Genomic DNA, 13,223 nt, shown 5'->3' with positions numbered 1-13,223 from the left:
ATATAAGTAACGTTAGCATCACAAGTGAGCTGTATTCGTGAGTATCACGACTGCAAATACATAGTTCAATAAACAATTAGTTAACAAGTTACTTACTTTTTCAGACACAATATTAACTGTTGTTCTATTACACCAACGAAAATAGTTCCAAACAAAGAACAAAGCAAAACTATTTTGCTCATTCTCAAATCAAAACTCAGTGGTGTTTTTGGGTTCGGTTCAATGAATGACTCAATTGATTCACTCATTAAGTTATTTGCTGCCACCTAATGGCGGTTTAGTTTCACGTTTAAAAAGTATCATTGCATTTTTCCAACATTTATTAATTGTATTTTCAAAAATTAATCTCAAACATTAATGTCATTACACAGTTGTAATTTTGCACTGTAAATTATCTAATTTTATTGGTGGTACAGTTCTACAATGTAATATTATAATTATAATTTATATAATTTATAATAGTTTGTTTATTCTAAAATGTATGCCATTTTGGGTGTTAATTTTGGTCTTATTTATGTAAATGCTTTAAAGAAATCACAAGATTATTTTCTTTATGTCTTGTAGGTGCAAAGAATAGCAGCTGATTTGGAGAAATATTTGATGCTTCAAGACTCTGAAGCTGATTTTATTAGGTAAGGTATTAATTCTTTAAATAATTTGATAAACTTGTAATTTAGATTACATTTTATATTTAAATACTGCATTGTAGGTTACATTATTGCTTATATTATTTAATTTCAGGTCCACTCATTGGCTTTTGACTATTTGAGGGTCAGATGGTTGGGAATTCATACCTCAACATTGTAGCTGGATTTGGAGTCTTATTACAACTTCAGTCTGGCGTCCCTGGAGCAGGCATTTTATGCACACTTGAATTTTTTCAAAGATAACAATCTGCCATCAGTGGTTCAACTGTAATTTTACGAAGCTACGAGAATACTTTTTGTATGCACCAATGACCAACTTTATTCAACAAAGACGTTATTTTTGTTTTCATTCAAATCAAAGCGTAAATGAACATAGAAAGCATGTCCATGTGACCCAGCTGACACAGAACAGGCTATGTAGTGTGTGTCCAACAGATACTCTCCAAAATGGCGCTACACTGACGCAGAGGAGGCAAATTGTTGAATAAATCGTTATTTTTGTTTTCTTTGCATACAAAAAGTATTGTCGTTGCTTCATAACGTTACGGTTGAACCACTGATGTACTGTTCTAATGATGTCTTTCATTCTTTTCTGGGCCTTGATAGTGGTATTTACTGGAGAGTCTATGGGACGGTCACAATCTTCCCGGTTGCATCCAAAATATCTTAAATTGTGTTCCGAAAACTAACAAAGGGTGGAGTAACCTTTTAAGTACTGGTAAATGATGATTGTATTGTATAAGTGGCATTTTGACATTTATTTTATTGAGCTAGTTTCATTCAATACTTAACTTTATCCTGATGCTTTTGCTTGTTTTTATGTGCAGATGTTTTTTTTTTTTTTGGAATCATAACACTCACTGGATACAAGACAGACACATGGAGGCAAAACAAGTGGAAAAGTCTCAGAGAAGAGGGACAACCCTCATGTGTGTGCTCATCTCAGAAAGTTGATGGACTTTCAGTATGTATTTATTAAATTGTCTTTTGTAGTAATATTCTTAATTTAATAGAACATAAGCTCAAACAACAGAATTTGTGTTTTATTGTTGATTCCAGGATTTTATTTTTTTCTTTAATTTCTTTAATTTCTATTAATTACTTCATTTTCTTTTTTTACAAAAATTCTACAAATTCTGTTGATTGACCTTAATTTTTATAGAAAGTTAATGTTCTACTCTGAGTATGGCTTATTTTTTTAACATGTATTTGTAGTTATTTGTGATGCTGTTATTTTTATGATAAGATTTTAACTGTTGAAAGACAAAAATTTGTATTTTACCAGTAAAAGCCTTGCAATGTCTTTCTGACAGTTTTAATAAATACTTATTTGCAACATCATTGACTTGGTTTTTATTGATTTGTAAATATATTAAGATAGAGGTCATGATAATGCATTTATATCAGTATTTTATAGTTTACTGTTAAAATTATTCTTTAAAGCAGTTTCATTGTTAAATTATTACAACATCATATTGTATTTAGGGGTATTTACAGGATTTTATTGGCAACTTTTGTTGCCAGTTAAATACTGTACTTTAGTGAAATTACTAAATATTGCTGTAAAATAAACTACAAGTTAAATTCAATGTTACTGTAAAAAATACTACAAACTACTGTATTTCACATAAAGCAATTAACTGTAATTTGCTTTGCAGTAATGTCCTGTAATCCATTTTACAGCAATTAACATCATTTTTACAGGATTTTATTGGCAACTTTTTTGGCAGTAAAATCCTGTAAATTCTACAGTACATTTTTTACAGTGTGTTTAAACTAAACTCATTTATGCTTTGTCAGTTTAAACATTTAAGAGCCAGAGGACGCGAGCTCGCATGTGCAGTGTGAAGACGCAAATATAAGCTCTCTCTGAAGTATTGTGTTTAAATGAACAAATGCACACAAAAATTATGTCAAAATGCCACTTTTGGTAAGTATCCTACAGCAGACAGCCGGCTGAATGTAGGTCTACTGTATCTGTCTTTATATTAATCGAACAGCAACGGTGACTCTAAAACCGTGAAACAAACTGAACCATGAAAAAGTTGAACCATGCCACCCCTAATATCTATGCTGATAATATGCGATAACAATAAAACAAAAGCAGAAAATCACTCACTGCTTCTATAGCTGTAATAAGACATTTCTTACTTGAACGCTGCTTTTAAATGCTCTAGCATGAAGATAAACATGACGAATTGTGTTTGGTTCACTCACGGCGGGGTCTCTGCTAATACAGCAGTGTCTGTCAACAGTCGCGGGCGTGGCTTGTAAAATGTGATGTCACTTTACAGATTCTGTGATCCGCTTGCTCTGAGACACTGCTTATGATTTATGGAGATTAAAAAAGAAAGGAGCGGGTGGATTTTTATCATTATAGGGTGGATTTGTACACACACTGCCAACACACATTTGTGTCCAATCAACATGTAAAAGTGAATTTTGCATAATAGGTGGCCTTTAAAGGAATCTGTCGTAGAATCCCACTTTACTTAAACATGGCTTCGGTGCGTTACTTCTCAACTTACTTGAGTTTGTCCAGATGTTTGAGTGTATCAGAGAGCAGCTTCACTCCTGAATCTCCTGGGTGATTGTAGCTCAGATCCAGCTCTCTCAGGTGTGAGGGGTTTGAACTCAGAGCTGATGCCAGAGCAGCACAACCTTCTGCTGTTACCATACAGCCAGATAATCTACAACAACAGTAGTTTCATGTTAGTATGCTCCATTTTTAGAGATATACAAATTATTAAACAACAAACCTTTTCTACTGGTGGCCTTTGATTTTAATGAAATCACTGTTCTGCATGACACATAAGAATACACACACAGTACACTCAAGAGTGCGCGTTTATAGAGTCCCTGAGCCATTTTTGCATCATCTCAGCGGTGTGCTTAGTGATTGAGACTCAATGAATCATGTGTAAGTACAAATTTGTGGCTGAAACCACAAATGTTTCAGCCACAAATCAAATCATGATTCACTAAAACTTTCGTACAAAAATTTATTGTAAATGTAAGAAAAAAATAGGAACAACTGAAAGCACACGTACGCAAAAAAAAAAAAAAAAAATCCAGTCTTAATAATCTATATAATCTATACAGTGGCATGCAAACGTTTCAGAACCTCTTGCATGTTTTTTTGTATTTAGTACTGTCCTGAGTGAGACAGTTTACATCCCCCGGCTCTTAATGCATTGTGTTTGCTTCTGGAGCATCGGTGAACGTTTGAACCTTTTTTAATAGTTGTGTTGTGAGTCCCTCAATTGTCCTCAGTGTGAAAAGATGGATCTCAAAATCATACAGTCTGCTGGAAAGGGTTCAAATATACAAAAGATGCTGGGAAACTGAAGAATCTGCATGACATGGAGGATTTTTCTGTAGAACAGTGCTCAGTTTAACTTTAGAACAAGCAAGGGACTCATTAACAACCATCTCAAAACAAAAAAGTCAAATGGTCGTAGATCATCCAGGTAACCACACACAGTATTAAAGGGATACTCCACCCCAAAAAGGAAATTTTGTCATTAATCACTTACCCTCATGTCGTTTCAAACCCATAAAAGCTCAATTCATCTTCGGAACACAATTTAAGATATTTTGGATGAAAACCGGGAGGCCTGTGACTGTCCCATAGACTGCCAAGTAAATAACAGTGTCAAGGTCCATAAAAGGTCCAAAAATATCACTGTATGCTGGCGTATGTGCTTCTGTATCATCTGTGCCACAAGTATGTGCTGTTTCTACATCCAAAGTGTTCCGAAGATGAACAAAGATTTACGGGTTTGGAACGACATGAGGGTAAGTGATTAACGACCATTTTCATTTTGGGGTGTAGTATCCCTTTAAGAATCAAGGGTTACCAAACTTTGGACTAAACATTATGTAAAATATCTACTCTGGAGAGTACTGAATAAAAAATAACATGCATTTTGTATGATCTCTTTTATTTTGATAAAATTATTCACATTTACATAGATTCTGCAAGGAATTCTCAAACCTTCGCATGCCAATGTATATAGGCTATAAAGGAAAAGCGGGCCAATTTGAGCCTGTGGGGAAGTTGATCCACCCCTTGTTTCTAGAAACCTTTTGGTGATATGACCACAAATACTGTATATGAAGAGTTATATGAAGAGTTATATATTTTATATATTTTACTGGCCCTGTGATAGAGAGATGCCCATGGAATACATGGAATACTTGGTAACTATATTTAGTTTTTTTTTTTTTTTTTTTTGCTTTTTGTATGTTTAATGACTCATACTTCTTGTGTCTAAACATTTACAGAAATATATATATATATATATATATATATATATATATATATATATATATATATATATACATATAAATATAAATATATATATTTATAAAATCATACGTGTGTTTGTGCTTTAGGAAGTCATAACATGAGGCTAACACTGTTAGCATTATTTTAACTCTAAACTGCTGGATGAGACAAGTTTGTTAAAATGGTAGGAGTAGAGTAATTTGAGCCGAAGGTCCTTAGGTAAGTTGACAGTGGCAAGTGGCTCACCTCCCTCTTATGATTATAAATTATTATTTTACTGTAATTCTACTGTCACCAATCCTGTTCGTGTTTTTCCGCCTGCTCATGCGGCTTTTACATCACTAGATCGACATTTGTCATAATTCCTTGCTGCCGGGAGACACTTAAAATATTTTACATACCCAAAGTTATCAAAACAGTAGCGAAAGGTAATCAGTGGAAGTGTAGTGTCAGAACTCATAAGTATAGATACAACTCTACAAGCAAAACATGAGGGCTCGCATCATACAAGTTTAAAAACTCTGCTTTCTTTTTATCACATCCTTGTCTTTATTCTTTTCATAATGCCTATGCATTATTCTGCTGGCTTCTGCAGCAGATCACACTATAAATAAATGCATATTCGCTTACTTTATATCCTCCGTGTTTACTTCCATATGACGGCACGCAGAGAAAGTGTTGCCAAACCCACATTTTTACACCGGAAGTCGGCTACTTTTTCAACTTTGTGGGTTGACGTGACCCCACTAACACAATATTTACCCCCTGGACATGATTGGGCTAGTTTTGGACTAGTTTTGAGAAACAATTGGGAAGAATTTGCTGTGAAAATCTAGAAATGCAGTTTGTATCGTTCTTTTGCGCATGCAGGTCAGTTCAGAACCATGATCGGTTTACATTGGAAATCTGACTTGGGTTAAAATAAATGTGAAGAGCAACACAAAAAAAATTGTATCTGAGAAAAAAGGAACTGCCGACATGTTTGCTGCACTAAGTGCGTGCCTCTATTTGATCACGTTAGTCACTGTTTGGTACATACAGTATTATTCGTTTTTTCTACTGGATAATTTTGGTTGACAAATATTCAATGCATCCCTATATAAAGCATATAATCACAGTTTCCAATTTCCCCTTTCCCCTTTCACCCCATTGTGCAGTTTGCCCTGTCTACAGATTGGAATAAAGTGCCCTTCGTCCCAGATACAGGGGCACCCCTTGTTTATTAGGGCCCGAGCACCGATGGTGCGAGGACCCTCTTGGAATTGCTCCGTTTATTATTATTATTAGGGCCCGAGCACCGATGGTGCGAGGACCATCTTGGAATTGCTCCGTTTATTATTAGGGGCCAAGCACCGAAGGTGCGTAGGACCCTATTGTTTTTGTTGGCGTTCTTCTTCTTCTTATTATTCTTCCGACTGGGAGTCTATGGCAGCCCATAGAACCGAATGCGGGAAAGTTGTAATGGTTTGACATTCTGATAGAGGACAGTGCCAACATTAAGTACACCAATTTTGGTGTGTCTAAGATATTCCCTCTAGCGCCACCAACTGTCCAAAATTTCACTTTAATTTTGTTAATAACTTTTTAACCGTAAGGCCAATCAACAAAATTCTTTTTTCCTCTGATTTCTGAGCTCATATCGATTTGATTGCACCCTATCAAGTCATTTTCCGTCATAGAAATATGGCCGCCATTTTGAATTTTTTGAAAAACCTATTTTTTCGAACTCGTCCTAGACGGTTTGTCCGATTTACACGAAAATTGAACCAGATAATCTTCAGTCAGTGCTGACCAAAAGTTATGGAATTCAAATTGATTTGTCAAACCGTTTTCGATAAACGCTCGAACAAATTTTACGTAGCGCTTACAAAAACAGTCGTAAGGCTGTATCTCTGCAACGATTTATCGTATTCAGACCAAACCTGGTACATGTCATAACAAGTATGACCTGAGGCTACTTGCTGCGTTTCGGCGCAGCGCCACCTACTGGTCCGGAGATATGAAAAATTGCTATTTTTGCTTATAACTTCTAAACAGTTTGTAATTGGTCTTGTTAGATTCAGGGCAACATGCCGAGTCGACTGATATCCAATTTTACCATTTCGGCCATTTTGACTGTCGGCCATTTTGAATTTTGTGCTAAAATGCTGTATTTTCAGAATGCATCAACGGATTGTTACGAAACATGGTATGGGTCATCAGCACAATGTCCTGAAGGAGCATGAGAAGTTTCGAAACAGCGCCACCTAGTGGTGATCTTCTTTTTTTAAATGCTTATAACTTTGGGTGTGGTCGACTTATTTTCACGAGACTCATCAAATTGGACTCCTGAAACCTTACCGAGTCCTACGATCAGTGTTGTAGTCGAGACCGGCTCATTCGAGTCCGAGTCCAGATCGAGTCCAGAGATGGTCGAGTCTGAGTCAAGACCGAGTTCAGAAAGGGTTGAGTCCGAGTCAAGACCGAGTTCAGAAAGGGTCGAGTCAGAGTCAAGACCGAGACCAGAGAGATTGGGTCTGAGACAAGACCTAAAGAAATCTTGTATGTAAAATGTATGATGGAAACAATAAAGGGTAAAAGGGCCACATAGTATGTGGTGTAAAGGTAATTTTATTAGTATTATGAAGTGTTACTTGTCAATATTAAGTGCTCATTTTCACATAACATCGTTGTACCACTATACACATCCATATAACCTTTCTAGTACACATAACATTACTGTACGACTCTATATTGTAATTCCACATAACACTTCTAGTACAAGTAACATTACTGTACCACTATACCTGTAAATGTTCAACTGTAACAGCTTTTACATAACTTTTAACCCTGAAGCTTAACTAATGACTGCTAATATCCTGAAAATGTCTTGGATTATGTGCACTTTAGATGTTGTGAAGATTAAAGATGGGCATAATTACTTTTCAAAAAATTAAGTGAGGAGACCATCCTGCTACCCAACCGAGCACGATGTGGTCTCATGATCAATCCACAAAGACTAAAAACTCTCTCTATTGGTGCAGAGGAAGCGGGGACTGACAAAAGTTACCATTTCATCACTTTCTGTAACAGCAACGGATAATCTAATGCTAATTTCACTGGATGGTGGGTTTTAATGCACGGTAAAATACACACTAGTCGAAGTTTTTTTTAGTTACGGAGGGCATACAAACAAGAGCCGACTGACTGTCCAGGAAAATTTCATGCAAAAGTGTGTATGTGCCAGGGGAAGAAAGCTGGTTGAAATGCCATATAAGTTCAATGCCTTCTGTCAGACATTTTTTTGGGGGGAGATGTTTAGTGTTGAGACAGTCAGTCTGTGTCTGTATTCATTATATAATTTAATTAAACAATATTTGTTTTTTTCTGTGACCATTTTGTCCTACTTTGTAAAAATAACACAGTTGAGAGAAATAATGTAGCAATGTGGCTTTCTGGAAAGCGGGATCACTACAGGCGGATGGCAGGAGGGTAACTTAAGGCCGGTGACACACTGGCTGCGTGGCGTCTCTGCTGCGTGCTAGAAGCGTGGTGGCTGCTTCGCGTTTTCTGTGTCTTTACACACCAGAAGCGTGTCTGACGCAGCGCTAGCGCGCTGCTTCTGCTATAGGTGACATAGAGAGAGGCCGCCGAAAAACCAGGCTCTTGCAAAATAGAGTATGTTTGACAGGTGCAATATTTGAAAATCGATAATTATTTATTTATTTTTTTAAATTACATTTGTATCTGAATTTATGCCAACCTATAGACTTTCAAATATCAAAATGTCATGAATTAATATGTATTTGTGTACATAATGACACGAGTGACATATAAACATATTTTCCTAGTTTATTTTGCCTGGAAACGCTTCCAACACGCGCGTGTTCGCGTGAAAATAGGCGTCGGTTCCAGGGGCGTAGCAAGCTTTTCAAAAGTGTGGGGGATGGATGTGGTTTGTTTATAAACAATAAAAATGAAGAATACATTGACAGAGAGGTAAAATGCAGGGCTTAAAGTTCTCTGGCACTTTGCGGGATTTTCGGCTTGCAGCGTTTGGCTGGGAAAAAAATAATCCTACATTAAAAAAAAATGCCCACACAAAGTTTTTTCTCTGGTGGTATAAATGATGTAACAATTTACTGTTTTTAAACATTAAAACAATATTCACTTTTCTTTCATAGTTCTTCAACAGGTATGCAAACAATATCCCAATAATAGCAATTAGCATTAGTCTAAAAAACAAAATATAATAGCGAAAACACTTGACATGTCAACAAAACGATTAACAGAACATCTTCCCAAACACATATCAAGTTTTTTAAAAACCTCGAAAGCATAAACACTCATTCAAAGTACCTGGAAAAGGGAGATGTAAATAACCATAACCATAAGTTCCCGCCTCCTCAGCACGAGCTGACCTATAACACCCCAAGAAAGGCGGGACTTAAGGCAGAACAGCCAATCATCAGCTGGTCACACTCAAAGCCGATGTCATGTTTGAGAGGGAGGGGGAGGAGGCAGCCGCGGCGAGCGCAGACACAGAGCGGTCAGAGAAACGGAGGAGGGACTGTAGTAAGGCGTTTGTGCAAAACTGCGGAAAAACTGCAGAAAACGTGCGGGTGTCGAACCCTCTCACCGGGAAAAGTGTGGGTGTTAAAACCCCCACATCCCCCACGGGTGCGACGCCCCTGGTCGGTTCTATTTCTAGCATGCACGCATTTTCCGCGCGGCTCGAGCTGCGCCTGGGATGCGCGTCTCACGCAGGCAGTCTGCAAGCTCTAACCTGTTAACATGGGAGCCGAATTAAAAACAGACACGCCACGCAGCTGAGACGCTTGCGCCATGCATCCAGTGTCGCTGGCCTAACGTCTCAAGTCACAAGAAAATCACCAGTCATTGGATGTATCTATCATACATCAATTTAAAGAAACATTAACATACAGTAATAATCATGACATATTTTGATTGGGACTCGAGTGGACTCGGGCATAAGTCCGATTCCTAATATGTTCGAGTCCGAGTCAATACCGAGTCAAAATGCACACGAGTCCATGACAAGACCGAGACCATTAAAATACGGTCTCGAGACCGAGTCCAAGACCGAGTCCGAGTCTCGAGTACTCAACACTGCCTACGATACCAAACATGCTAGGTTTCGCCTTACAGTTTGTGTAGCGTTGTGATTTAGCGCTTAAAAAACATTTGGCTATATCTTTGAAACCGCTTGTCCGATCGAGACGAAACCACTGTCAGAAGTTCGAAAACATATGTCGATAGCTACACACCAATGCCCAAATGCCAAAATATTGATAGTAAGGGGTAGTAATATTCAATCAAAGTCAAGAGTCAGTCATTTTTTACGTGCTTTTTCATATAAATGTCTATAACTCTGAAGTGAATTGAGATATTTTCACCAGAATTGACACACATATGTATGGGCTCACTCTGAGTACACATAAAAAAAATGGTGGGACTGAGCCTCTTGGTGGCGCTATAATAGAACAAAACATGAAATTCTCATTGACTTCAATACAGTTTTGTGAAATAAAATGCTATACTAAACAAATGCATTGGTGTAATATTACGAAACTCAGAATGTGCCAACAACACCATCCCCTGAAGGTACTCAAAATATTTTGAAACAGCTTTTGAATAAATCTGGCTATTGACATGACGCTGGTCTTTTTAGATTCCTTGGGTCAAGTCGAGAACATAGATAGAAAGTTTTCCTTATTTGGCTGAACTTCCTGTCCGCCATTTTGATTAATGTTGAAAACCTACTTTTTCGAACTCCTCCTAGACCGTTAGTCAGATTTTCACCAAATTTGACGTGGATCATCTTCAGACCATGCTGGCAAAAATGTATGGATTTCTTGTCGATATAAGAAACAGTTCTCATTTAGCGCATCAACAAATCTGCTGGAAGGGTGCCAAAATGCATTTGAGGCTGTATCTCTGCAAAGCTTTGACATATTTGCACCAAACTTTGTATGTGTCATCGTCACCTCATACTGACCATTCCAAACTAATTTGGTAACAGCGCCACCTATTGGTTACACGTGATAAGCCAATAAATCCTATTACTAGTTGTTGTGTTTATTGTTTTCAAGCCATTTTGCCTAAAATAATCTTAAAACGGTTTTAATTACTCATTCCTGCCATTCGTCTGAAGCTTGCTTCTGTAGTGCTTGGCCCCGTTATTGCTGCTTGCAGCTATATTTATTATTATTCCGCTTCTCCAAAATGAATCACATTTTTGAGGGCCTAAACATGCTCAAAAAGTCATGAAACTTTGCACACACCTCAGAACTGGCGAAAATTTACGTCTGATATGGGTTTCAGAAGTGGGTGTGGCAAAATGGCTCGACAGCGCCACCTATAGTCGTTCAATGGTGTGCGCCTGGAGCTATGGTTCACGTACATGCACGAAAATTGGCACACACCTGTAACAAACCAATACCTTGGTCAGTGTAATCTAAAGCCATTTGCGATTTTAAATGGCGAAGGACTTTTCGTTAAAGGGTGTGTCCATGGCGGCCTGACAAATTTTGTTGTTTCGCCATGAAAAAGGAAGTTGCTGTAACTCAGACATACAATGTCCAATCTGTCCCAAACTTCACATGTTGGATAAGACTCTTGATCTGAACAGATCTACATGCCCATATTCAGTTATAGTCATAGCGCCACCTATTGGCAACAGGAAGTGACATATTTTACGCTGCGACGAACTACTCCTAGAAATTCTTTGACATCAATGTCTTTTTTGTGGTCAGTCTAATCAAAAGGCTTGTGCGATGTTCAGTTGTGAAGATCTTGAGTTTTCATTAAAAGGCGTGTCCATGGCGCCGTGACGAAGTTCGATGTCTCGCCATGGAAATAAAATATGTTATAACTCAGGCATAAAATGTCCGAACTTGCCCAAACTTCACATGTGTGATAAGGGTCCTTGCCTGAACAGATCTGAAGGCCAATTTTCCATCGGGTGTGGCAAAATGGCTCGATAGCGTCACCTATACACTTTCAACGCAGTGCGTATTCACTTTCAATGGAGTGCGCCTCGAGCTATGTTTCATGTACATGTACAAAAATCGGTACACACATGTAACACACCAATATTTACAAAAAAGTATCTTGGTACGAAATCCGAATCCCAACAGGAAGTCAGTTATTTAGAATTTTCTCTGCAAAATTGGTGTTGTTTTTGCCATTTTCAGGGGTTGTACTTTAACAAACTCCTCCTAGAGATTTATTCAGATCAACACCAAACTTGGTCAGTGTAATCTAAAGGCCTAATCTAAAACTTGCAAAGTTATATTGCGAAGATCTTGAGGTTTCGTTAAAGGGCGTGTCCATGGTGGCCTGACAAATTTCGATGTTTCGCCATGAAAAAGGAAGTTGCTGTAACTGAGACATACAATGTCCACTCTGCCCCCAACTTCGCATGTTAGATAAGAGTTCTGTCCTTAACAGATCTACATGCCCAAATTCAGTTATAGTCATAGCGCCACCTGCTGGCAACAGGAAGTGACATATTTTACGCTGAGACAAACTACTCCTAGAGATTTTTGGACATTAATGTATTTTTTTGTGGTCAGTCTAATCTAAAGGCCTGTGCAATGTTAAATTGTGGCAATCTTGAGTTTTTGTTAGCGTTTGTTGAGCGTGTCCATGGCGCCATGACAAAATTTGATGTCTCGCCACAGCAAGAGAAGTTGTTGTAACTCAGGCATAACATGTTCGATCTTCCCCAAACTGCACATGTTTGATAAGAGTCCTGGCCTGAACACATCTGAAGGCCAATATTCCATAATAATGATAGCGCCACCTGCTGACAACAGGAAGATTGGAACATATATGGAATATACTTTGATATATTCCAATTATATTTATGACTTTAAATGCATATTTCTCACCGTTCACCTTTTTACTAATGCCCGGGTGCGAGGGCCCGTTCATCGCTGCTTGCAGCTTTAATTAGGGCCCGAGCACCGATGGTGTGAGGACCCTCTTGTATCTGCTTTGTTTATTATTATTATTATTAGGGCTCAAGCCCGAAGGGGCGAAGAGCCCTATTGTTCTTCTAAGGATTATTCTTATTCTTATTTTTTATTTTTTATTAAACCTTCCGGGGGTTTTTGGGGGCCTTAACATGCTCAAAAACTCTTGAAAATTGGCACACACATTGGAATCTGCGGCCATCAGGACGCCACAGAGACTGGGACCCAGGCGTGGCACAGGGGCTCTACAGCGCCCCCTGGAACACAGTCAGAAATCTTGAACCATAGCTCACACACACTTGCATA

General features: G+C 38.0%; 1 protein-coding gene across 11 annotated transcripts in view; it reads right to left on the bottom strand.

Annotated features, from left to right (window-relative positions):
• Positions 1-13,223, bottom strand: part of LOC127953119 (NACHT, LRR and PYD domains-containing protein 12) — a 179,265-nt gene that overhangs the window by 86,907 nt on the left and 79,135 nt on the right. For 5 of the 11 annotated variants that reach the window (XM_052552056.1, XM_052552057.1, XM_052552051.1 and 2 more), the window contains one exon: positions 3,176-3,337. The exons of the other annotated variants lie outside the window; for them this stretch is intronic. In XM_052552056.1, coding sequence (XP_052408016.1) covers positions 3,176-3,337 — 162 coding nt within the window. The remainder of the gene's footprint in view (positions 1-3,175; positions 3,338-13,223) is intronic. 11 annotated transcript variants of the gene reach the window in all.

The sequence above is a fragment of the Carassius gibelio genome, chromosome B3, assembly GCF_023724105.1.
Source record: "Carassius gibelio isolate Cgi1373 ecotype wild population from Czech Republic chromosome B3, carGib1.2-hapl.c, whole genome shotgun sequence".
Classification (NCBI taxonomy): Eukaryota; Metazoa; Chordata; class Actinopteri; order Cypriniformes; family Cyprinidae; genus Carassius; species Carassius gibelio.
This window is presented reverse-complemented; position numbering and strand designations above follow the sequence as displayed.